This window comes from Raphanus sativus, chromosome 8 (genome assembly GCF_000801105.2).
Source record: "Raphanus sativus cultivar WK10039 chromosome 8, ASM80110v3, whole genome shotgun sequence".
In the NCBI taxonomy this organism is placed as follows: Eukaryota; Viridiplantae; Streptophyta; class Magnoliopsida; order Brassicales; family Brassicaceae; genus Raphanus; species Raphanus sativus.
This window is the reverse complement of record NC_079518.1, coordinates 158,328-183,355: the sequence shown is the minus strand read 5'-3', so window position 1 is coordinate 183,355 and position 25,028 is coordinate 158,328. Positions and strand designations below refer to the sequence as shown.

Genomic DNA, 25,028 nt, shown 5'->3' with positions numbered 1-25,028 from the left:
AAGTCAGTGGTCACTTATCTGGGTTCGATGTTATGGGAAGTCTAAAGCTTTGACATCTGACAGTTGATTCTGGAACAGTCCGGCTCAGATCAGATTCATGCAGAGTCTTCAGCAGTTCGTCGGTTCATCTTCTGAGTCTCGCCAATAGGTCTGATCAGAGATTGAAGCATCGTTCATCTTGATCTGCAAGGAGAAGAAAAAAAAAGGGGTCAGTAAGTGAAAGATCCGAGATTGGTTTCCTTCGACAGTCGAAGAAAATCAGAAGAAGAAAAGAGAAGAGAGAGGGATACAGAGAGTACCTTACATCCGTGGAGGTTCTCTGTCATCGTGAGAGCAAAGGATTGCTTCTGGGGTCGTCGATAAGCTTCGGTGACAAGAGGAGGCGATTCATCGCCTCAGAGAGACAAGCGGCTAGGTTTCGAGGAGAGAGAGACAGCACTTCGGTGTTGTGTCTGAAAGGTGGAGATTGTGGACTTTTGGTTCAGTCAAACACCGAGTGGGCTTCAGTGTCGAAACCCATTTCCGTGTAAACCTGCAAGAGAAACAAGGAAGCCCAAGTCTCAGCCCAGAAATAAACAAGTGACGGCTAAACTGAAACGGTGCGTTTTCAAGAGTGGTAGAGTTTGTTATAACAAACTCATGAGCTGTCATCATCACTACGGCGAGGAAGAGAGAGAATCACATCGAGAGAGAAAGATCAAGGAAGAGAGAAGACGACTTAGCTTTGAGATCACGAGGTTGAAGTTCGACGGAGTCACGAAAGCGGTACACGATCAGGTTGGATCATTCCGGCGGTGACTTTCCGGCTTCATAGAGGAAGTGATAAGCTCGCTAAATCTCTCTTGTATTGCTCTGGTTTATTGGCTTACGCCATTATTGTTGAGCTTGTAACCTTGATTGATCAAAACATTCGATAGTGATCAGTTGAGGGATGCCGTTCCCTCCCCGGTGAGTAGATCAGCGAACACCGGGTGAACAAATCTTGTGTTGTTCATTTGTTCTTCATTGCTCTGTTCTCGAACCTGAAACGAAATCGAAGAAACCAAATCACGTTAACATTCAAGAAGCTAAACCTAACCTAATCGGATCTAAATACTCAACAAGGACGTCATGTTTAATACACGCCTAACATAACATGACCAATCTATTCTCAATCTTTTGTCACAATCATGTCCTATAAATCTATAATCACCCATAGCAATAATGTGCATCATAGAGACGGTGCAGTATACATTATATGGACAAATCATTGTTGGTTAATACACACGTAACCAGATCTTCTAGTACCCTTTTGCTTTACGGCTTAAACCCAAATCACGAACTCACTATGGTCGATGAGATCCACAATGATGCTAACAATTCTAAGTCATGATGGTCAGAAATGTATGAGACTGCAGATTCTGGATGGTGTAAATCGGTTTATGTATGATCAATAGACCTGAGGCCTACGCCACAGGTTTGTGTATTATTACCTCAAAGGAGGAGTCGAGTCTGGTGGTTTACCTTTGCTTGCCTCCTGCTGCTCCAAATTTCACTCAGCTTCTGTCTTTAAATGATTGATTGTACACAATTAAGCAGCCAATGATGCGACACAAAAAGGCAAAATAAACATAATCGACATTTCACACATGAAATGATCTTACTATTAAATTTTGGTAATATATATTTAAGCAATTCTTTCAGCAATGTCAATTGATCTTATTCCAACAACTGTCAAAAATCATGTCTTAAAGAAATCTTTTGTCCTGTTATATATGATTAACATATGTTTATAAATATGTTAAACATCTCTGTTGAGTGGGCAACATCAAAACCCAAGCTATTTGATGACAATTCAAATGGAGGATTCACTTATTTTCAGCTTCATTCACTGCAACCACGACGTGAAACTCTGGTCCAAGCATGTTGTGAATGTCAATATTCTTTGAATTAGTGAGGTTAAAAGTCTCCATGATCACTTCCTCAGCTTCTGCGTCTTGTCTTGCTCAACTCCGGTTGATATAGCTTTCTCATCGCCATTTACAGCCACACTCTCTCTGTTTCCCAACCTCCTAGCAACACAAGAATCAAAGTTTAGGGAACAAAAACCTCCAGACGTTAACATTCTAGGGTGTTGGGTTCTAGTGGCCCATTTGTAACCTTTAAGGCTCATTTTATAACTGATAACTGATTTACTGATTCCAAAATGATCTGATGTAAAATAAACAAATTAAAATGATGGATATTCATTGGGGCGCCATTAATTAAACGACTTGTGAAAATATCATTTGTATAAGATGAAATATTCATTAGATGATTGGGGAATAATTATCATAAGAAATTTTACCATATTATTGGTAAGCGATAAATGTCAATTTTTTTAAAAAAAAAATGGGGGTTATAATAATAAGATAATGCTCAGAAACTGACGTCTCTCCTTGGTGCTATCTGCCAAAACTTCAATTGTTGTTAGCGATCTGGATTCCAATTTCTGACGTCAATTCGCATCGCTCACCCCCCCAAAGATCCGAGCTTTTACCCTATGAATTTCTTCAAATCCGTCTTCTCCGACGACCCAGGAACCGAATCCGAGTCCGATTCACCGAAACACAGCAGCGAAGAACAACACGAAGATGATCCAGATCAATCCAATCCAGATCACGACGACGGCGGATGGAGCTTCGGCGGTCTGATGAAAACCATAGCCGACAGATCCGAGTCCGTGATCGAAAACTACCGGCGAGATCTAGAAGAGTTCGGGACAGGTCTGAAGAAGGAGATCGAAGTCGCGCAGGGATCGCTTGGCACCGTCGGACACGCCATCGACGAGCTTGGCAACACCGTGCTTAAAGGTACGGCTGAGATCATCGCTCAAGGCAAGGAAGCCATCTTAGCCGCCGGTAACGAATCTGATTCCTCTTCTAGTACTAGCTTGGGTCGTCGTGATAGCTTTAGCTCGAAACCGTATAGTCGTTTCGATGCTCAGGTTCGGGCCGTTCAGGGAGATGTTACTACTTATAGTGAAGAGCCTGAGGATTCAGATGATTACAACAAGTGGGAGTCTGACTTCTCTCTGGGAGACAAAGCTGAGGAGATGGAGAGCTTGTTGGAGGGGAACGGAGATATGAAAGGAGTGTATAAGAGACTTGTTCCTAGTGTGGTTGATCATGAGACTTTCTGGTTCAGGTATTTCTATAAGGTTTATAAGCTCAAGCAAGCTGAAGACTTGAGGGCTAATCTTGTGAAACGAGCCATCTCTTTGGATGACGAGGAAGAGTTGAGCTGGGATATTGATGATGAAGAGGAGACTAGCAGCAGTGAGATAGTTGTTGAAAGCGCTGCCAAAGATGTTTCCAGATTGAAACTTGAAGGGAGTAATGATGATGATATGGGTAGTGGAGGAGATGTTAGCAAGACTGCGAAAGATGATGATCAAGTGAGCAATGTTGGTTTGAAGACAGACACAGATTCACAAGTTCCAGAAGAATCAAAACCAGTTGTTGAAGAGTCGTCTACTCCTCCTGCCTCTGCCTCTGATGAGGCTCCAATCCAAGATGCGGTCAAACCAGAAGAAGCTGTTCCCAAATCCGAGGAGAGTGCTCTATCAGCTAAACCAGATGGTGCAGCTTCTTCATCAACTCAAGAAGAGGATATGGGATGGGACGAGATTGAGGATATGAGCAGCATCGATGGTAAAGAAGCGAGTCGTTCGAGTGGAAGTCCAGAAAACAGAGCTGAGCTGCGTAAACGCCTGAGTGCTGCAGAGGAAGAAGATGAAGAAGACTTAAGTTGGGACATTGAAGATGATGATGACGGTGAAGAAACATCACCATCAACAAAAGCTTAAGTGTTGTGCTTTTTTAATTTCTCTCCTACTTAATCATCATTATTATCTTGTTTTCTCTTTAAACGTTCTGTTTTATTTCATTTGAAAATCATATGCTTGATTTGATGATGTTAGTGTTCCAAACTTGCCAATTCGATTGAAAATTGAAATATTAATAATACCAGAATAATTTCATAAACCAAAAAAAAAAGGCGGTAAACTGAGGCCCATTAGTAAATTATGGGCTTACGGGTCGGGGTAAACAGGATTCCGGGTCGATTCAAGAGAAATAAAATTGACCCCAAAGATCAGGGATTAGGGTATAGACTCGAAAGGAAGGAAGGTTGTAAAAGTCTCTCAACTCGAAAATAATGGTAAAGTTGTATGCTTTCTTCCTGAATTTGAGTTTTTTTTTTTTTTTTAATTTGATCTCTTCTTTCTTCGTTATATTGTTCATGGATCTGTGTTCGTTTTAGCCAATGGTATTAGGGTTTTGTAGTGAGGGGTTTTTGATTAGTGTCTTTTTTTTTGTGTGTGTGTGTGTGTGGTGGGTGCAGTTGTTCTTTTCTTACTTCAAGGATTTGGTTGGACAAGAAGTAACGGTTGAGCTGAAGAACGATCTAGCAATCAGAGGGACTCTTCATTCAGTTGATCAGTACCTCAACATCAAGCTCGAGAACACTAGGGTTGTTGATCAGGACAAGTTCCCTCACATGGTAAGTAAGCTCCATCGAATTGTTCATTTTAGTTGTTTATCCAGCAGCAAGAGTGTTTGATTTTGATATCTGCTAAATCAAATATCAGCAAACGCTTGCTGATGAATTTGAAAGCGTAAAGCTTCTTGGCTCTTGCACATGTGTTATCAGCTAAATATGTGTTAGCTTTGGCATTCAGTTTGAATCATTCATCTCAGGGATTAGTAATTTAGATTACGGTCTGTTTGAATTGTGTAGCTTTCGGTGAGAAACTGTTTCATCAGAGGATCAGTGGTGAGGTACGTACAGTTACCTCCTGATGGAGTCGATGTTGATCTACTTCATGATGCCGCTAGAAGAGAAGCTAGAGGCGGTTAATTCCTCCTCCTCATTGTATCTCCAAACTTAATCTCTTGATTAACAAGACTGGCTTCTTTTTTTTTTTCTCATTTTCATGTAATCCCTTGATATGTAATGAATCTTGTTCCCTTATCTCTGTTAAAGAATAATCTGTTTTGTTGATGAAAAAAATTTAGAGTCTTCAAAGAACTGCACTTAGATTCTGCTCTTTTTTTTATTTCTCGTCTCTTGAAATAAAAAGGCAAACAGAGGAAAACATATTTATTTAGGACTGATTAAGAGGAACTTAGAGAGAAAGAAATAATAGTAATTGATTGTCTCGGTAAGTAGTGTAACTAGTCTAGAAAGAGATACTATTAGGTTTTTGACACTAGATAAAAAAGGCATAGATGTGCTTAGTGTACTATATGATCTGATACTGAGGAAAGTCATTGGTTTGATTAAATATTCTGATTAGAAATATAATAACACAATATATATATAACATATACAAAGATCATCATAACATGAGGAGTTCTAAGCAGTAGTAGAATTTATGGTTTCAAAAAAGGGTACAACAACTGTACACGGCTTCATCTCTCGTACATTACCAGTCCATCCATCTGCTCCTCTGCTACAAGGGAGAAAAACCCCGGGAAAGGAAGAGCTGTGTCCACCAATCGCCTCCCTCCATTTGCTTCTTCCATCAGGAAGTGTAGTAGGTAATATTACCTTCACAGGACGATCACTTGCATTGAATCCAATAAACAGATCATTCTTGGTTGTTTCTTCCCCTGACTCTGCTTTGATCCCCAATGCCAAGAATCTGGAAACGGTATCATTTTTGTCAGTCAAGACTAGTAAGTACATTGTTTACCCAACGTGATCTTTTCTTTTCCGCAGCAGATCAGCCTACACTTTTTTTAAGATATATATTCATCTTTCAGGACACATTGGCACAACATCAAGTAGCTTACCCCCTGGTCGATCGAATCAAATGCTTTGTGAACATCTGCAACCACCAAGAACAAAGGATGAAGTTCCCCAGAGATACGGGCCTAGGTTTACGTCATGGTCAGAAACAGAAGAAGACCCAAGGACATCTGGTTCTTTCAGCTGAATGTCCTTCCTTCCAAACGGGCATGTATATCACGAAGAGACTGCGACCTTGACGTGGAACTAAAATCTAACAGCATCCTCACACCATTTGCCTTTGTTAGTAGAAACCTATACTTCGATAACTCAAATTTTTGCCTTCTACTTCATGTAACCAAACCAAGCTCAGGATCACTGAATAAGTGAGGAGAGAGAGAGAGAGAGAGAGATCTGAGAGACCTTTGTATTTTTATTATAACAGTCTGTATGTTTGTTTGTCTACTTAGTGAGAGATCGATCCGCTGGTGGGGTATTATATTTTCTTCAAGAGGATAATAGATTTTTTAAAAGACATGTCAAAAATGTTGTTCTACAATTTGTTTGAATCTACATTTTTTAATCATTTTCAAATATCTTTTTTTATCTCATCATCAATCTTTTCTCATGAACGTTACAAACATGATTTTATTATCCCCATTCAAACAATGAAAACGGGGGTTGCTTAACAGGGGGTTGCTTTTTCATTACACCAAATGACATTGGGGTTAATAATACTTTTGAGCATATTACAAGAGATGTTTGTACATGTTACAAGTAAGGACACAACATTACAAGTAAGGACACAACAATCTCTGCCATTTCAGAAACAGATAAAGATGAATTCTCGTCTCTGTTGTTTTCTGTCACAAATTCACAATCTGCAAAACAATAATAGTAGGCCAATGCTTCAGGAAACCAAATAGTAGAGCGAGTACGATCACTACAGTTATATACACGAACCTTGCAATGCATAGGTGGTTCATAAGGATAGTCAAATTCTTGTGAAACCTGAAGAAAAAAGCATATAATTAGCATGAAGGTGCATAAGCTAAAGAAGTTCAAACAAGTTGGGTTATTAAGTTACCTTTGATTTTCCCAGCTCGTGCGCGCTAGGTCGACATCATCTTCTTTAAAAAACCCATATCCAGATAAGCCTTCAGCGTCAGTTCCATAGCGCAGCATCACTGACTAACCTGACTGACATACACGAAAAAAACAAGAAACACACAAACAAACGATATACGAATGGGGAAACTCTTAATTACCAAACTGATTTTGAGTGACTAATGATCACAAGTGTGTAAAGGCAAATGACTGCATTTCTATTTGTTTTACACATTATGAATTTGGTGTCTATCAATTCAATAATCTAGAATTACTGATACTGATTTTGAGTGACCAAATATGAGAAATGTGTAAAGACAAAAATGAACGATCTCTAACGGTCAAATGAATGGACGCTGCATTTCTATTTGTTTTACACATTATGAATTTGGTGTCTATCAGTCCAATCATCTAGAATCAAGATACTGATTTTGAGTGACTAAATATGACAAATGTGTAAAGACAAATGAAACTTAACGGACAAATCAATGACTGGACGCTGCATTCTATTTGTTTTACATATTATGAAGATTTAGTGTCTATCAATCCAATAATTTAGAATTTCCCAAAAAAAAAACGGAGAAGAAAGAGGATTCCATACCTTACACTTACACGGCTGAAGAAAGAGCATTCCATTTTTTTACTTCCTGTGAAGTTACAAAACAAAAAATCTTTGAATTCAAACTATACAATACTATTCCTAAGGTATTTAATTATCATATATGTCATTCAACTTCTTGATTTATTCGACAATAAAGTAGAATATGTAATTTGGTTTGGTAAAATTAGACTTACCATACATTGTTTATTTATTAAAAGCTTAAGTCTTAATTGTGATGATAAATATAAAATAAAGTTTTAACTATCATTACTTATTTATTTAGTCTTTCTTGTTTTAACTGTGAAAGTAAAAAAAAATGGAGAACTGACCTTTTTAATCTTGTAGCCGTCTAGTACTAAAACAAGCCCCTATTCTGCTCTCACTGCTCTGAGAATTTAAACAGAGATTAACGTGTGTGTAAATGCATTGTTGTGATTAAGAAACAGAGAATGTTTCTTTACCTGAAACTCCGCAAAACTTAACAAGAAACTGAAAATTAACAGGACAGTAACTCTTTACTTTAGACATGGTTGGGTATTTCCAAACGATGATTTGGTTTTGGGAATATCCATGAGTGCTCACAAGCTCATTCACACGTTCTTAGACCAAGCCAAATTACACACCTGAAATGTTATTGGTTCAGTTATTTACCATATTCTAGGCATTAATCAAAGCTATAGAGGATAACCAAGTTTTTACCTGACTACTGGTGTCTACGCAACGGATACATCTATCAGCAGTGGAGATGCGGTGACCACGCAATGGCTTTAACCGCTGCTGTGTGCTCACAGTATCTCAAAACCGGTTGTGTTGAATGTTGGTTCCATACAAGAAGCTGCAAGATCACACTACAATCATTAAAGTATTCTCGGAACCGCAAATGAAGATTATATATATATATGTTTTACCTTATTGTCGTTACCGCCTGATGCTAGCTCGCGGTTGTCATAAGACCATTTAAGTCCACAGACTTGGGATATTTGTGACCTGTTAGTTTGCTGACATGATCTTCTTGACACCGTATGTCTCTCTGAAATATGCTCCTGTCTCTGCTACCAGAGCACAGAACAGATGAGCTCCACGCTAAGGCTCCAAACTCGTAGTCGATGATGACCTTCCATCGTTCTTATTCTCCTGCAGCGCAACGCATCCCAAATCTAGTGGAACAGAGTAAAAAACAGCAAGAGTAAGCATATATTATCATAGACTCCAAGAGACAAAATGTAGTCTTGTTTCTAACTTTTACCTCTACGTAGTTCACAGGACAAATGCGCATCATCAGGACATTTTGCACACATTCTTCACTAACAGAGACTTCACAAAGATCTCACAACTTTTCACATAGTAACAAACAAAAAGAGATGAATTTTGTGGAACAGAATCAAGAATCGCAAGTCTCTCAAACACACTAACAATACACGAAACCATCCAAGAAATTCACACTACGTATCTAACAACAAAACATCCACAGGTAAAATGCTTCCTTCCCAATCTCAAATCACTGAAACAAGTCAGAATAATAAGACTATAAAAAACTAACAGATATTGATTGAGTCACCAACGAGCTAACTTAGAGTATTGTTGCTGGCTGGCCAGGACCGAAGCAATGGGGGTCAAAGACCAATTCATTTGGATTGTAAAGGAGTGGTAGTGTTAGTTTAAGATGGAATGAAGAAGAATATAATATAGATGGGGGAAAATAATGTTACTTACCGTTACGTTACGGCTAGTAATTATTAATCAAGAGTGTCGTGTCTTTTGGTTTGCCTTTCTCGAAGAACTCAGCAAATGAAACCGCTGATGGCAGCAAAGATAACACATACACTTATCAGAAATGGTAAAAAGTAGAAATCACCAGTAAATGCATTACTTACCTGAGCTCCTCCTCCCAGATTCCTCGGGAATATCTCGAGGCGGGTTTAAATTGTGAAATACGAAACTAAAAATGTGGTAGATTGGTTATTATATTACAACTCACTACGGGCCCAAAGGGTGGTTTAATTTTAGAAATTGAAACTAAGGGAAGTAAAATGTGACAGATTAAAGGGGGGGGGGGGGGGGGGTAATGATTCGAGAAATTTGAAACTAAGGGGGAGTGGATGTAAGGGAAGTAAGAGTAGATAAAATGGCATAAAAATGTGATTAGTGTACTATATATCTGATACTGTGAGGAAAGTCATTGGTTTGAGATTAAATATTCTGACTAGAAATATAATAACACAGTATACAAAGATCATCATAACATGAGTTCTAAGCAGTAGTAGAATTTATGGTTTCTCCTTCAACAGAGAAGCCGGCATGTTCCAACCAAAATGGTATTCTTGCTTCTAACAAAGGCGAGCCCTTTGCAGAGGCTCCACATTCATCTCCCATGTTGAGAGCACAGGTAGGTACTCCAAGTGAAATAATGTACTGAATAAACAACAAGTTGCGGATCTGTTTCAGCCGACTTGTTCGTCTCCCCTTCTTCGCCGCAGTCCCAACTTAGCTCTGACGCTAGCTCAGTAGGCCCACTGAAACTAACCAAGTCAACGAGAGAGAGAGAGAGAGAGAGAGAGTCCTGAGTTTCTTGAAATGTAGTTGAAGGAGAAAAAGCAGAGGACCTCTTCCATCTGTGAATATGTTACCACTTCCTTTGGCAAGGGAGGACGAGAAAGATGTTCACCGCGAACAGAACACCTACCTCTCAGAAGAGAGGAAGGAAGCATTGATGAAACAAAATCCATCTACAATAACTAACGCAGGCTCTCCAGTATCAGCTGCTGGACTACAGGATAGTAGTTACAGTTCAAGTAACTTTTAGAATCCAAATCATTAGCCCTTCCCTTGTCAAATCAATAGGAACCGTCATGAAGGGCTCCAGAGTCAGCAGCCATTACTGAGAAAGAAAACAGAAAGCTTCTCTCTCTCTTATCCCCCTAAATATCCCTGAAATCACCAAAGTAAAAAACAAACAAAAAAAATCTCTCGTGTTATTGCTAAAAAAAAGGCAGATCAAACACCAATGCTCTTTTATGAAGAAAACAGAAAGCAAAACCACACTCTGGGTTTTTAGATGAATTTCACAAACGAGAGCTAGATACATCCCCCTTATAAAAATGCTCATGTAACAAGGAAGGTAATAGAGAGTAGATAAAAAAATCCTAACCAGAGTTGAATTTAAAAATAGTCTTCCATTCCATATCAATGAGAGCTTCCAACCAATTGATCTGAGTGAGATTCAGTTATAAAGTTCGAATCTCACCTAAACCCGACACTCATCTCAAAACTAAAATCACACAAGAACCGACGAATAAACCAAATCTAATTCTAGCAAGCATACGCACATTGAAGCAGTAGAATCAACCACATTAACAACAAGTCTCAGGTTCTAGATAAATCGAAACGCTTTAAGGATAGGGACACAGGAAAGCGTAAAGAAATAAACATTTTTTTAAAAAAGTCGAGAGCTTACTGTCGCATAAGCATCATCACCGCACATCAAAGCAGAACACGAGCTTCTAAAAAAAGATGAGATTTGAGATATCTGAGAATGAATGCCCATCATCATCTTATGAGATTTGAGTGTGTTTACGGACGTGAGTTTTATGATTTTGATAAATAAAGGTTTTTGTCTTGTTCAAGTTTCAATGGCTTAACTCAACGGTGCTTTGCTTTGGTCCGTCACATATTCTGCCCACAAACAACCCAAAACGATGAAATTGCCATTTGCATGGGCTTCTCAACTCTTGTACTTGTTAAGTACGTGACCCTTCATTTATAATTTGGATAAATAAACTATCAATGGGCCGGGCCTTCTTGTGATAGATGAGCTTCACTTTTCCAGATATTTATTTAAATTACCCCCCTATAGCTATAATAATCGCATCTATAATTACAAAAACGGCAACTTCAAAGACACTCCCACTTGTTGTTTATCTTTGACCGCTCATCTTGAACATGTTCAAATATTTTAACCGAACGGATGTTGATTGTTTGACTGTTAAAAGAAAAGACAAATACATTTTGATATTTTTATCTGATAGTCTATGTGGTTACGATGAAAAGTAGAAACGTCTGTATATTCTTCAGCATATCCATTCATCGACAAGACCCCGCAATCAATGTCTATTGTCGGGGTTTTATTCATACAATACCAATCGCATTAGTGGTAGCCTCTTTGAAGAAAGAACGTTTGCAAGTTTGCTAACTTAGCTCATTCTTGTGTATTAAAATGAGGATCGAATCTAAAAATTAATTTGCTAACTTAGCTCATTCTTGTCTATCTAACTCTTCTATTCGCTTAATACTCAACAGCTAAATTTTACTAATGCCTGCTCATCGATTGTTATGCATTTGTTTGACCAAGCCAAACTCTTTCTTACGTCGGTATATAATATTTCATTTATTTATTGGATTTAGATTAGCATCGTGAGATTATTTTATTCAAAAGGAGTGTTAGATTAAAATACAAAATTTTCAAACCGTGGAATTTGGAATTAGATGCTGATAGAGAGAGATGATATTAAAGATGATTATCCTAATCATCAAAGAAACGTCCGTGTTTAGTTTCAAAAAAAAAAAAAAAAAAAAAAGAAACGTCCGTGGACGTGTCGGATGCATTAGTTTATTAAACCCCATCAACAAAGATAATTAATTTGTGAAAATCAACTATAATCTAATAAAAAAAGATAGAAGTCAAAAAGTCAAGAAAGGCACCCACCTGGCTGGCTGGCTTTGCGTCACCTACTTTTGCTTCTATGACCATCCACGGTGTCTCTTTGTTACTGTTGGTCACGTAATGAATCATTAGCCAATATGGCAGTGAATGTGCTTTAGTTTGAATCCTTATACTATTATTAGATCTGAACTCATCTAAACAAATCCCAAAAGAAAAGCTGAATTTGTGTCACTTTTTACATAAAGAGATGCGGAATCACGTAACCATATATGTCATCAAACCATATGAATATATCAAAGTCAATAACGTCACACCATCACATTATCTAAGCATTCAAATTTGCCGACACTCAACCCCAAAATCTCCCGCTATAAATACCACCACAGAAACCTTCTTCTTCAAATCATCATCATCATATACAATGGCTTCTTCACCTTTCATCTCCCTTCTTCTTCTCTTGATCCTCTCACTCTCATCCTCATTTGCTCAACCATCATTCCGACCAAAAGCGCTCGTTCTCCCTGTCACCAAAGACCGAACCACCCTCCAATACACCACTGACATAAACCAACGCACTCCTCTAGTCCCCGCCTCCGTCGTCTTTGACCTCGGTGGTCGTAATCTCTGGGTCGACTGCGACAGAGGTTACGTCTCCTCCACTTACACCTCCCCTCGCTGCCGCTCCGCCGTGTGCTCCCGGGCCGGCTCAGATGGCTGCAGCCAGTGCTTCTCTCCTCAGAGACCCGGCTGCAACAACAACACCTGCAGCGGAACTCCTGACAACACCGTCACCAGAACCGCTACTTCCGGCGAAATCGCCACAGACGTGGTGTCTATCCAGTCCACCAACGGATCCAACCCGGGCCGGGTCGTTCAAATCCCCGACTTGGTTTTCGTTTGCGGTGCAACGTTTCTGCTCCAAGGACTCGCTAGCGGAACCGTCGGCATGGCCGGAATGGGACGCCACAACATCGGTTTACCGTCGCAATTCGCCGCCGCGTTTAGTTTCAACCGGAAGTTCGCCGTGTGTCTCTCTTCCGGAAGGGGCGTCGCCTTCTTCGGCAACGGACCTTACGTCTTCCTCCCCGGGATCCCAGTCTCCAGCGTCGCCACCACGCCGCTGCTCGTCAACCCGGTGAGCACCGCTTCTGCGTTTCCGTCGGGAGAGAAATCCTCCGAGTACTTCATCGGCGTGACGGAGATCAAAATCGACGAGAAGACAGTTCCGATCAACGCGACGCTCTTGAGAATCGACGGGACAACCGGAGTCGGAGGAACCAAGATCAGCACGGTGAATCCGTACACGGTGTTGGAGACGTCGATATACAACGCGTTCACGTCGGCGTACGTCAAAGAAGCCACCGGGAGGAACATCACTCGAGTTGCGTCTGTTGCTCCTTTCGGAGCGTGTTTCAGCACGCAGAACGTTGGTGTCACGCGCCTGGGATATGCTGTGCCAGAGATTCAGCTTGTGCTTCATAGCAACGACGTCGTTTGGAGGATTTTCGGTGCTAACTCGATGGTCAGCGTTAGCGATGATGTCATCTGTTTGGGTTTTGTCGACGGAGGAGTCAACGCTAGGACCTCTGTGGTTATCGGAGGGTACCAACTAGAGGATAACTTGATTGAGTTCGATTTGGCGAGTAACAGATTTGGGTTTAGTTCCACGTTATTGGGTCGTCGTACTACCTGTGCCAACTTCAATTTCACTTCCACTGCATGATTAAATTCTATTTCATCATTTCTTTTAAAATAAATGTTATGAGTGGCTAATATCTATATGTTTGATATGGTTAATAAAGGGCCTATGAATACTTTGTGAATTGGAAAGTTTTATTACTTTATTTGAATAATGATGTAACATTTGAATATATACATACTCTATGGTTTTGTGTTCTACTCAGAAACCACAAGATTACTAATCAGCCTAATCCATTCTGATATGCTATGAGGATTGTCTTGACAGCATTATATGTTGAAATTTTTTGACTCTTGAATTAACAACAAACTAGATCTTGACCCGTGCGACCGCACGGATATTAATTTTCAGTTTTAATTTTAGTTTACTTATACTAAATAGTATATTTGTAATATTTGTAATATTTGATCATTTTATATTGACTAAGCTAAGGATGGGTATTTGGATATCCACTCGAATTTGGTTAAAATCTATTCGGATTTGAGTTTTTTGAGTTTAAAGATTCTAACTCTATTCGGGTATTTATAACTTTTGGTTCCAGTTTGATTCAGATCTTTGCGAGTTTGATAACCCGTTTAAACTATTTTTAAATTTTCAAATTTTACATATCTTTAAATTTCTCTAGATCTAAAAATAAAAATAATATAACATGTAAATTTGAGTAATATAAACCAAAATACCTAAATTAAAAATTAAAAATAGGTTTAACTTGAATATTCGGATGAAGAATAAATATATATTTAAGTATTTTTGGTGTTTTGATTATTATTTATCTACTTTAAATGTTTACTTTTGATTATTTTAATATTTTAAATATTTTAAACAATTTAAAATAGCTTATATCTTGTATATTAATTCAAAAATAGCTAACATATTGAAGTATATAAATATGATTTAAATACATTCAAATATACGAAATATCTCGTACGGATAAGGTTTGGTTATAGTTCTCTAGATATCAAGTTTGGATATTATCGAGTTTCGGTTCAAATTTCCTAATACTTTTTTCGTTCATGAAGAGTTGATATTATGATTTCCAGAATTGTTTGTCTAATAAAAATATATTTTTTTTGAATTTGACATTGATTTAATGGAAAAATTAATGAAGTGTATTTAATTCAAATTTAATTTTGGAAAACACATTAATCTAAGTGGAAAAGATAAAACATTAAAATCGGAAATATCATTTAATTGTGTATTTAATTCAAATTTAATTTTGGAAAACACATTAATTTAAGTGAAAAAACATCATTAAAATAGGAAGTATTATTTAATGTCAGTGACATATCATGGTAAATAAAAGTGAAAACTAAGGGGTATTTCATATGGGTACTTCTCTTTTAATAATATAGATTAAATTTATTAATGTTTGTTAGACTATGTGACTGTCACAAAAGCTACTAGCGTGTTTATGTTGTTCAGCATATCATAAAATAATATGATACGTTTCTTAATAAGTAATCTCTTAAAGAAAGTATACAATATTTCCAAAACGTTGTAGCTTTGATAGGTTGGTCATTGGTGTTTATTCTTCCAAATGTGAAAGCTTTCAAAAATGGTAAGTATTGCCTTTTTTGATTCCATGTGGCATGTAATCTGGTGCTTTCTAGTGCATGTTAAAAACGTGCCTGACTCTTCTGGACCTTTGGATGTGTTTCCTGAATCCGTAAATAAATTTCTTAGTCGTCAATGTTTGGTTTGCAGCTGATTAAACCACTGATCTTACAAATAAAGTAAGTTGGGCCTCCCTTGATTTGAAAATGGCATATCTTCTAAACCATTTATCCTTTTGATTTGAAACCAATTCGCCGCATGCTCTTGTTGAGTGTAGAATCTAGAAAAACTGGTTTTATGAATAAATTCCTCTTGATTTGTAAGATATGGCGTTTTTATTGCACCTATGTCCTTGTTGACTGCTTTAGCTTCTCTCAACTTCATGTTCTCTACTGATTTTCTCCTGGTCCTTTTATTCTTTTCTGATGATGACTTGATGTCCTCATCACAGTGTCTAGGAACATTTGTAGTACCTTCCTCGAGTTAAAACCATGGGATAGATGCAGTCTCATGTCGTCGACATCTTAACAGAACTAAGAAGACGGGTATATATAAAGCTCAATTGGGCTCAGGGTCCTTGATGTATGAACACGTCCAGATGCCAGCTTGTTGGACGCGTTGAAGTCGATGAAATGCGTCTGCGGTCTTTGCCAGAAAGATGCGCTGCAAAACGAACCTTCTTTTTAAGTAGGCGGTGTTCTATAAAATATATTAATTTCAGTCAACTAACTAACTGAATCCCATATGCCAAGATCTGGTTCTGTCTCTTTTGATGATTCTCGGTACTGACAAGAGATAATATTTAAATTCGATTGAGTTAATTGTTCGTTTCGGGTATAAAGGAATAAGGAATAAGGACTCAGGTGAGTATTATCGAGCATGCTTTAAACCAAAACCACACCAAATCAAAAACCCAACTTTTATAGGATAGCTTAAATTTCAAAATCAAGGTAGAACAAGACAAAAGGGTTGTAATCGGTAACACTAATAAACCATGTCTTGAACTCCGGTCTCAGCCATCTTCTCCAAATCCTCTTGTGTTAACAGAGTTTTCCTGCCCATGGTACCCGTCTTATCGTATGGTTGAGCCATTTTCCTTAGGAACTGCAAAAAATAAGCACCCAAAGTTATTAGTTTTCTTCAGCCAGTGTAAAATGAAAGGAAGGAATTTCAATGGCAGTGAGTTTATACCTCTCGGGCAATATGAATGGCCATGTCAGTGCTTAGATTCAAGTGCGCATCACGCAGATGCGATAGTATCCAACCTGGTAATTTGGACCGCTTGTCATGACGGCTATATCTGCAAGTTTGCAACAGCAATCGTTAATCACAGCAAACCAGTGTGAGCGATCAAGGAACTACCTATTTCGCGGGAAATACACATAAACTGGGCACATACTTAATATGTACAGAAAATCACTTGTAGCAAACTAGTAAGAACCTAAATGACCAGACCCGAATCACAGTATATATATATACACCTCTTGTCCGCAAATATCATCATCCCATAATCAGCCTTTGATCGGATTACTCGCCCCACGCATTGAGCTGCTTGCCTCTGTTTTGTACCAAAAAATACATCAATAGCCATCACAGACAGGTCAAACATTTTGCACCAAAATACCCATATAAGATCTTAAGATTTGGAATCATACCAAGGCATCAAAAGTTAGGAAATCGCCTTCCTTTATTTGAAATGTATCACGCAGATACTCCAATCGTGCAAGTAATATCCTGAAAATATATTAATCTTAGCATCTCCACACATGACCCAAGTCAACCGGAAAAATTAAAGGATGCCTAGTTTTGGGTATAACTTACTTGCTTAATGTATATTGAAAAGGCACACCAAACATTACAACCAGTCTTCCATAATGACGGTCAAAATCGATACCTTCAGCAACCTTCCCCCTGCCATTCAGATACAGTACTTGATCAATCTCTTTGAATTTTCCATACGAGATGGATCCAGTATTTACATACATAACGACAGAACCAGAAGTTTCTTGCCGTGAATTCCCAAAACACACACAATTTTTACCTGGCTACAGAGAAGAAAACTGCACCTCTTCCGCAATCACAAGCCCTGCGATAATTGTCAAGTGCCAATGTTGTTTCTACAACATCTTGCGTTTCGAAGAAGACAAGCTTCTGTTGCGTTATTTCCTACACAAAATTAAAAGTAGTGGTCATCTTAGGAAACAAGTATACATTAGTGTCTTATAGCAACTACAAAATTCCAGTTCATGCAAAACTGTGAAAATAATAGTGACATGGTAAAGCGTGGAAGAAGGACCTTTACCTTCAGAATTCCCGTTTCATTCCATGTAGCAATAATGCCATCCATGTATGAGTAACTAACAAAGAAACAGACAACTCCATCAGGAACAACAGATACCATCTCTACCAAAAGCTTTCCATAATTCCTCACAACACCCGGATCACTTCTCATGTCAAATTTGGTGCTAACAGGGAGCTGGTCACTGCAAACGCAAGAAGAAACAATCACTAATAATAAATACATAAAGTATAAACAATAAAGGGCAGTGTTTAGGAACATTTTTTTAAAAATACCTTCCTCGAGTTAAAACCATGGGGCAGATGCAGTCTCGTGTCATCGACATCTTGAAGCTTCGACTAACAACAGGATTGAAACTAAGAAGACGGGGATAAAGATCAATTGGGCTCAGGGTCCCTGATGTAATTACTACTGACTGGAAACGATCAAACACCGGTTTTATAGCCAGAGACGCATCATGACAGCTCAACTGAGATACAAAAAAAAAGATATGTTTCAGATACATTTCTCACTATCTCTGAAACCAGAGCAACAATATAATACTCAAAAGAAAGCAGCTCAAAAACACGTACTGACCTGCAATATTGGATCTGGAATATGAGGCATTCTTTCGTCATAAGGCTCAATGATGATGGAAAATCCCCGTGCATATGTCCCAACAAGAGTTGCAAAGTCGCATACTGTCTGGATAGGCAAAAACTCATCGGTATCTGTAATTTCAAGGGTCATCATGAGAGAGTGGAGGCGGTCATAACAGAACTTGAGTGTTTTCTGCTCAATTCCAGCCTGAGAATTAAGCGATGATACAAAGCTAACAGGGCTTTCTTTCTCCACGTTCTCAGTATCCAGCCGTCCCTCCAAGTACTGAAGTAATCGGCGTAACACATGCACAAAATGCTCAGCCCGTCTAATATTCCCTGGGACAGCCTCCTTTAGAATATCATTTGGCAGTGCAGGGTTTGCAAGCCATTGATCAGTTCCTGAAAAAAAAAACATACATGTTCTGTCAAATTCATAGAATCAATCAAATCACGCATCAACTTACTGAAATAAACACTTACCAGATAAGTCCCCTCTGAGTGCCAAACCCTCCACTAGTCGGTTGTATTCAGCTCGCAGTCTTCCAGCGTCTGAAGCCTTGAACCTTCCTACCAGTTAGACAAATTAAAAATAAAGTAGCAGGAAACAAAAAAGGGCAGTTCCTAAACTGAATTATGCAGTATAGGATTAAGAAGAGCTATGTAGGAAGAAGAGAAGAGCGGACCTATCAATTTCTTGCCTAATCTTATTAAGATTTCGATTAGCTCCTTCAAGTGTAACCCTTCTCACACTGACGCTGAGTGCTTCAATACAGACATTATCTATATTATGCGCTTCGTCAAACACAACAACAGTCTCCTTTTGTAATTCCTTGGATATGATTCCAGCCACCTTAGGATCAAGTAAATACTGGTAGCTATAAACAATGACATTGGCGAACTGAACCATATGCCGGGCAAGGAAGTAAGGACACCATCCTCGATTCTTACCAAACGCCCTCAAATCCTAACATCGAAAACACACATTCAATAATCTGAAAAGAAAGAAAAAAACACTAAATAAGAGATTCAAACTTATTGAATCATATACCTCTAAAGTATAAACACCAGGAGGCAACAAGGCATTCTCAGCAGCCTTCTCGTGGTTCTCAAAGTAGTCACAGAGTTCCACATTAGGATTCTCCGCAGCTAGAGCCCTAACCCAACTAGCCGTACGTTTCCTACACGCAGCGTCAACTGAATCGCGATTCTCCGCCGCTAAGACCTTAGGATTAACGCAAAGATTCTTCCGGGAGGAAAGACCGAGGGCGAGGATCTTAGCCTGGGCGCCGAGGTGGCTTACTTGATAGTCGTGGAGTATCTTAAGCTCACCGAGCGTTTTCTCCATCTCGTGGACAGTACGAGTGCAGTAGACAAGCTTGATGGGAGAATCGGGACGAGAGAGGCGGTAGCTGGTGATGAGGGAGAGGAGGGCGATGGTTTTGCCAGTTCCGGTGGGCATCTCCAGAAGGCAATGTCCCTTGGCGTCTAGGGCTCGCTTCAGTTCAACCATGTATTCGTATTGCTCTGGGTATATGTTGTCATAAGGGAAGTAGACGGTTACGTCTTCGATTTTGAAGATCATCTTTTCTTCCTCCTCCTCCTCTCCGTTGAAAGGACCTAACAAATCGAAATCGGAATAACACTTAGCAAACTTTAAAAAAAACCTAAAACTCGAATTTGAGTGATCAAACAGGCGATTCGAGCTACAATACAAATAAAGTTTAACGGCGAGATTCGAGTTGGAACACTTAACGAGAAAAAGTGAAAGATTACCGGCGAGAATGGAAGGTTAACGACTGAGAGAGGAGCTGTATCAGCTTGAGAGGAGAAGGAACGATCTGCGAGTGGTCTTGTTAAGCATAAGAATTGAAAGAAATAGAAGAGACATTTGTGTTTTGACCCCTATATTTTTTGTTTTCTTCATATTCTAACCACTCGTTATTTTTACTTTCAAGGAATAGACTTAAAAAGAATGCAAATATTACACAATCGCTAGATTTTCTTTTAAATGTGGCAGGAAAGTTTAGAAAGGTGTTAATAAACCCATAAAAGAGTACATGACTGGATTAGAAGACAAGTGATAGAGTGTAGTAGTTGCAACAGACAGAAACAAAAACTCAAAAGTCTTATTATTCTTCGACTGGTTGCTGGAAAGCTAAGCCCTTTATCACATGTCGACACTGAAACCTGCAGTGAAACCCGATGGGGATTATCAAGATGATCCTCCGATGAGTAACTGTACTTATTCAGTCTGTAAGTGGAGAAGATGAAAAGGGAATTACCATATTAGATCATTTGTGTCAGTATTGAACGGAACATTTGTCTCATTATCTTGAGTTTTGCACTTGAACCGCAGCTTTAGAGGCACAAACTGCAATAACAAAGAACATTTTTGCAAGGTGTGATCGAAATCCAAATTTTTACTTGGATGTGTAGTGTATGAGGAGCTAATATAGAAACTAGCACAAGTCTCTATACCTTTCTGTTGTATCTGAAGTCACGTTTAGGAAGGAAATGTTGGGGAAGATTCAGAGAAGCTGGAGCTTGAACCAATATAAAGAGCCTCATTGGGCCTGCAATTCAGAAGAAAAACGAAATGAAACAATTTAACAGTCTACACCACAGTTGGCCTCACGGTTAATAATGCTGCTGATGAAGTTTGAGATTTCTGCAAAAGTTACCTGGGCACGAAGTTGATCCAGCACCCGTCGAGATCAGTGCTCGGATAGTCTATATATATAATAAAGCCAAAAAAAAAAAGTGACGAGATTAACATTTTTACTTCTCTAATAGCAGATAAGATGATCCAAGTAACAAGAAGTTAAGAGGTAAGATTAAAAACCTTTTTGGAAAGTGATTCAGTAGCTTTGCATTTGGAAAAGTCACCTTGAAAGCTCAAAACATTATCACCGTGTGTGAATAACAGTTCATAAGCTTTTTGAGGACGTAAAGGACTACCACCAAGAATCAACACAACTCTGTGAATGTGAGGAGCTTCACGGATCAATAACTGGAGGGCACTTCGGAGAGTAGAGATGGTGGTCATCAGCTTCTGGAGTTTCTTAATTTCAAGCTTCACCTCTCTTTTCCTACTCAATAGTTTTCTCCTGACCAGTGGCTTCACATCTGGTTGTGTAAGATGCGCCTCCTAACAACCTAAGTTTCTTAGAGAGTGAACAAACAAGGGGTAGAGTAAAAAGTGGGGTGGGTAGAAGGGAGCAACATACCAGATCAGTAAACTCAGTTTGCAATCCATCAAAGTCAAGAGTCATGTCTTGCAATACCCTGCACACACACATGTAACCCAACCAATAAGCAGAAGAGTGACCAAAACCAAACGCTTTGACTTTGATTTACAATAATAATAAACGCCAATACATAAAAGATAAATGCTACAGCTTCTTCTTCTGCTTGAGCGAGCGTTACACAAGACCTTTCGGAGTGTAGCATAAAGATGAACATAGTGAAGAATCATGCCTCAAAGTTTCTCAATATATATTAATATCCCCTAAGGATTTGAGCATAAACTCAACTACCAAGATTTGATCTCTATAACTCACACTAATCAAACCTGAATCCACACCAATCCATAACCAGAAATCTTCTATTCTTCATAAAAAAAAATCTAATTTAATCGAACAGATACATGGCAGCAGATTGACCATCAAATAAGAACAGAATCGAACCATATATAAGAGTTGAAAATAGGGAGACGACGTACGAAGGGATCTGCTGATGCATATAGAGCACGAAACCGAGAATGTCATTGATGATGTGGAAGACGCCGGAGCCGCCGAGTGAAGAAGCCGTGGTCGCGATGTCTACGTCGTACTTCTCCTCTGTAGTTCCCTCTCCTTCCTCCATCTCCATCTCCATCGTGATCGAAGATTTAACCTACCTGCGTAACTGTGTTTCTCAGTAAATTTAAATAAAAGTCAGTAGGCGGGGGAGAGATGAAGAAGAAGAACGACGGCTAGATTGAATTTCAAAGCATTTCACCGGAACTTTTTTTTTTTTAAAAAGATGAAAATGACAAATCAAACCCTTGGGAGAACTAGAATGACAAGTTAGTCCCATAAACTTTGTTAACTTCACATTTAACCCCTAAAGCAAGCAATAATCGCTGGCGAGAGTTGGGCCGATCTCGCTTCCCGTTCTTTGCTAATCATTACTAGCCCACTTATGTACTTTGATCATATTATTTTTTGTTGGGTCTTCAAATAATCAAAGCTAAGTCCAGCCTTTTGAATTTAACCCATATTTAACTGATGATGAATGTACATATTTAAACACTACACAATCAATAATCATTGTCTTCCTCTTTTTTTTGTTTCCCAAATTTTATATATATGATGGCTACGAATACAAGAGATATTATTAGTATATTGTGTTTACTTTATGAGATTTAGATCACTAAAATAGACAGTAATCAAATTAAAGGAGCAAAAGATGTTTGATATAGAAAATAAAGATTGAACATACAATCACAGAAATGGGTGCCGCTTGAGATAGTGGTCAATAAAAAGCATCAAGTAGCACGCAGAACCAGAGACAAACATAGTCCTCTCTCGATATTCGTTTGCAGAGAAACAAAGGTACTCCTTTGATATATTTGCATACTTTTTGAGACCTTGGATTGGACATTACATTTATAACTTGTCTACTTCCCATTGGTTGAACTTTTTATATGTAAGGATGCAAAGTATATATTAAGTGACAAACATTTGTTCATGTCGGGGGATATTTATACCTAAAACAGTTTATTTTTATCATATATCCGATTTATTGTCTTCTTCTTTTTCATATTTTAAGGTGTTTGGTTGGAAAGAAAATCTCACCTCACAGATATGTAAGAAACTTAAATAATATATAAATGATTTGAACTATTTTATTTACCGTCGATTGATTTTATGTTAGAAGCTTATAAAACTTATCATGATATCAGAGCGAATTTACACCCTGACCTATTAATCTGGTCTGGATAGTAGTCCGATTATCTCACTACCTTAATCTGTTAATCTGGTCTGGATAGTAGTCTGATCATCCCACTATCTGATGGTTCATAAAAAGCTCAGTTCCGATAAGATTGTTAGAAAAATAAAATATTGTTTTGGAAAGGATCTATGGATTTTGCAATTAATGATTATATACACCGTTATATATCTCATGGAAATGTGTTAAAGATAAGATCCCACATTAAAATTATATAAGAAATTGAAGTAATATATAAAAAGTTTGGACCACTCTATTTATCCAAATTGATTTTAAGTTGGAAATCTATTATAACTTATTATGTTTTTTAGTAGAAAACCAAATCCATTGTTTGTGCATGATGGAACTTGATCAATATGGTCTTAAACCGACAAGTTTTTCTATTCACCCGAACAAACCATTGTACCATAAGCTCTAAAAGAATGTAAATATGTCTTTATAACCCGTGATGAAACATGTATACATAAACGTTTGGCTTATTGTTATTTTGTACGTTCTGATTTATTGTTTAGTGTACCATTAACGAGGGAGTTCAAGCACTTACATAGGATATGATAACGCAAAAAGGAAGTTTTGGAGCAAAAGAAGGAAAGGAGCGTCCTCACATTTCGTACAAGGAAAATCAGAAACAGAATCAAAATGGGAGCAAAAGGGAAATTAAAAGGAAAGAAAAAATGTTTAAAATTAATAAAAGTAAGTGAGAAATAGGATTTTGCATGTGATGATCATGTGGACGTGTGGGAGCAATCTCTCATATGTTCATGTGGGGATTGTACGTACCACATATGTTTTCTTTTACGCACGTCATAATCAATGAAAAGATGATATATGCGTAATGCATTTGTTGTGAATGCAAACAAAGTCCCACATTGGAAGTTTAGACAAATAATGTCTAGTATATAAAGGGATGTCCAACTCTGATTAGTACGAGGCCTTTTGGGAAGGAGTCCCAGAAACAAATCCATGCGGGCTTTGCCTTCGGGCCCAAAGTGGACAATATCGTACTAATCGGACAAGATAAAGTTGGACGTGGGCTTGGAAAAGACCAACAATTGGTATAAGAGCCGAGATGACGAACATCTGCAAGAAGACCAAAATACCCTTCAAGTTCGAAGAGCCTCCACTTCGATGGGAAGGGCGGGGGTGCGTAGTAGAGGCCAGTCAAAGATCCTGGAAGCTTCGGTTGTGGGAGGAAAATCCTCAAGGTGACTTCGCGATTAAGTGGTGCCGGAAACTTATATCGAAAGTCTCTCCCTAACGACGATGCAAGATTAGGTGGATATTCCTAACGGTGCTGCAAGGATTAGGTGGTGAATGTCCTAATGGTGCAGTAAGGGTTAGGTGGATAAATCTTAATGGTGTAACAAGGGTTAGGTGAAGAGGCCCGTTGGTGATTACGGCGGTACAAGAGGTGTGCCAGGTTTCGCTGGAGGTTGGAAAACCAAGGGTTCATGTGGTACTTGGTTTGAGAGGATGTTTGTTGTGAATGCAAACAAAGTCCCACATTGGAAGTTTAGACAAATAATGACTAGTATATAAAGGGATGTCCAACTCTGATTAGTACGAGGCCTTTTGGGAAGGAGTCCCAGAAACAAATCCATGCGGGCTTTGCCTTCGGGCCCAAAGTGGACAATATCGTACTAATCGGACAAGATAGAGTTGGACGTGGGCTTGGAAAAGACCAACAGCATTGCATAGTAGTTGGACTATATAGATTAAACTTCTGTTACAAAATGTTAAACATAAGTAAAGTAATTATACTAGTGTAAGAAAATCCCACGTCT

General features: G+C 38.6%; 6 protein-coding genes and 2 long non-coding RNA genes across 9 annotated transcripts; 4 read left to right on the top strand and 4 right to left on the bottom strand.

Annotated features, from left to right (window-relative positions):
• The first annotated feature begins 2,397 nt into the window (after positions 1–2,397).
• Positions 2,398–3,934, top strand: LOC108836542 (uncharacterized). Its single transcript, XM_018609691.2, has one exon. It carries the CDS (start codon positions 2,522–2,524, stop codon positions 3,824–3,826), a length of 1,305 nt encoding a protein of 434 aa, XP_018465193.2. The 5' UTR covers positions 2,398–2,521; the 3' UTR covers positions 3,827–3,934.
• A 99-nt stretch (positions 3,935–4,033) lies between these two features.
• Positions 4,034–5,054, top strand: LOC108836541 (sm-like protein LSM2). The gene is made up of 3 exons (XM_018609690.2): positions 4,034–4,179; positions 4,363–4,521; positions 4,759–5,054. The coding sequence occupies exons 1-3, from the start codon at positions 4,177–4,179 to the stop codon at positions 4,876–4,878; spliced, it is 282 nt and encodes a 93-aa protein (XP_018465192.1). The 5' UTR covers positions 4,034–4,176; the 3' UTR covers positions 4,879–5,054.
• Positions 5,055–5,173: 119 nt separating this feature from the next.
• LOC108836540 (uncharacterized) lies at positions 5,174–5,959 on the top strand. Its single transcript, XM_018609689.2, has 2 exons — positions 5,174–5,699; positions 5,787–5,959. The coding sequence occupies exons 1-2, from the start codon at positions 5,396–5,398 to the stop codon at positions 5,957–5,959; spliced, it is 477 nt and encodes a 158-aa protein (XP_018465191.1). The 5' UTR covers positions 5,174–5,395.
• A 420-nt stretch (positions 5,960–6,379) lies between these two features.
• Positions 6,380–9,505, bottom strand: LOC108833784 (uncharacterized). 2 transcript variants are annotated; one of them, XR_008937232.1, is made up of 9 exons: positions 9,000–9,505; positions 8,706–8,792; positions 8,368–8,616; positions 8,159–8,294; positions 7,789–8,082; positions 7,460–7,505; positions 6,839–6,951; positions 6,715–6,762; positions 6,380–6,632 (listed from the first exon to the last, which is right to left on the bottom strand). It is a non-coding gene; the product is annotated as an uncharacterized LOC108833784 (long non-coding RNA). The 2 variants fall into 2 exon arrangements; XR_008937231.1 differs by having other exon boundaries at positions 8,706–9,505.
• Positions 9,506–9,585: 80 nt separating this feature from the next.
• On the bottom strand, positions 9,586–11,074 carry LOC108833782 (uncharacterized). Its single transcript, XR_001946751.2, has 2 exons — positions 10,914–11,074; positions 9,586–10,387 (listed from the first exon to the last, which is right to left on the bottom strand). It is a non-coding gene; the product is annotated as an uncharacterized LOC108833782 (long non-coding RNA).
• Positions 11,075–12,483: 1,409 nt separating this feature from the next.
• Positions 12,484–14,103, top strand: LOC130498342 (probable aspartic proteinase GIP2). Its single transcript, XM_056991628.1, has one exon. It carries the CDS (start codon positions 12,541–12,543, stop codon positions 13,840–13,842), a length of 1,302 nt encoding a protein of 433 aa, XP_056847608.1. The 5' UTR covers positions 12,484–12,540; the 3' UTR covers positions 13,843–14,103.
• Positions 14,104–16,277: 2,174 nt separating this feature from the next.
• On the bottom strand, positions 16,278–20,164 carry LOC108822702 (general transcription and DNA repair factor IIH helicase subunit XPD). Its single transcript, XM_018595847.2, has 13 exons — positions 20,026–20,164; positions 19,301–19,869; positions 18,936–19,216; positions 18,733–18,815; positions 18,248–18,651; positions 17,947–18,140; positions 17,675–17,855; positions 17,414–17,538; positions 17,194–17,283; positions 17,028–17,106; positions 16,854–16,930; positions 16,564–16,672; positions 16,278–16,476 (listed from the first exon to the last, which is right to left on the bottom strand). Exons 2-13 carry the CDS (start codon positions 19,832–19,834, stop codon positions 16,357–16,359), a joined length of 2,277 nt encoding a protein of 758 aa, XP_018451349.1. The 5' UTR covers positions 19,835–19,869; positions 20,026–20,164; the 3' UTR covers positions 16,278–16,356.
• Positions 20,165–20,233: 69 nt separating this feature from the next.
• LOC108820849 (uncharacterized) lies at positions 20,234–22,281 on the bottom strand. The gene is made up of 7 exons (XM_018593871.2): positions 21,974–22,281; positions 21,480–21,537; positions 21,095–21,400; positions 20,934–20,982; positions 20,731–20,825; positions 20,535–20,623; positions 20,234–20,439 (listed from the first exon to the last, which is right to left on the bottom strand). The coding sequence occupies exons 1-7, from the start codon at positions 22,126–22,128 to the stop codon at positions 20,382–20,384; spliced, it is 810 nt and encodes a 269-aa protein (XP_018449373.2). The 5' UTR covers positions 22,129–22,281; the 3' UTR covers positions 20,234–20,381.
• Between the last annotated feature and the right edge of the window lie 2,747 nt (positions 22,282–25,028).

What these genes read in the sequence shown, in the direction of transcription:
- LOC108836542 (XM_018609691.2), top strand. Translation starts at nt 2,522, where the DNA reads ATGAATTTCTTCAAATCCGTCTTCTCCGACGACCCAGGAACCGAATCC.
- LOC108836540 (XM_018609689.2), top strand. Translation starts at nt 5,396, where the DNA reads ATGGTTTCAAAAAAGGGTACAACAACTGTACACGGCTTCATCTCTCGT. An exon ending in ATTTTTGTCAGTCAAGACTA is followed by an intron (nt 5,700 to 5,786) that starts GTAAGTACATTG and finishes TTCATCTTTCAG; the next exon opens with GACACATTGGCACAACATCA.
- LOC108820849 (XM_018593871.2), bottom strand. Translation starts at nt 22,128, where the DNA reads ATGGAGATGGAGATGGAGGAAGGAGAGGGAACTACAGAGGAGAAGTAC. An exon ending in AAACTGAGTTTACTGATCTG is followed by an intron (nt 21,401 to 21,479) that starts GTATGTTGCTCC and finishes TTAGGTTGTTAG; the next exon opens with GAGGCGCATCTTACACAACC. An exon ending in CTGAATCACTTTCCAAAAAG is followed by an intron (nt 20,983 to 21,094) that starts GTTTTTAATCTT and finishes TTATATATATAG; the next exon opens with ACTATCCGAGCACTGATCTC.
- LOC130498342 (XM_056991628.1), top strand. Translation starts at nt 12,541, where the DNA reads ATGGCTTCTTCACCTTTCATCTCCCTTCTTCTTCTCTTGATCCTCTCA.
- LOC108836541 (XM_018609690.2), top strand. An exon ending in AGGACAAGTTCCCTCACATG is followed by an intron (nt 4,522 to 4,758) that starts GTAAGTAAGCTC and finishes TGAATTGTGTAG; the next exon opens with CTTTCGGTGAGAAACTGTTT.
- LOC108822702 (XM_018595847.2), bottom strand. Translation starts at nt 19,834, where the DNA reads ATGATCTTCAAAATCGAAGACGTAACCGTCTACTTCCCTTATGACAAC. An exon ending in ATTAGGCAAGAAATTGATAG is followed by an intron (nt 18,816 to 18,935) that starts GTCCGCTCTTCT and finishes ACTGGTAGGAAG; the next exon opens with GTTCAAGGCTTCAGACGCTG. An exon ending in ATGATATTTGCGGACAAGAG is followed by an intron (nt 16,673 to 16,853) that starts GTGTATATATAT and finishes GCAAACTTGCAG; the next exon opens with ATATAGCCGTCATGACAAGC.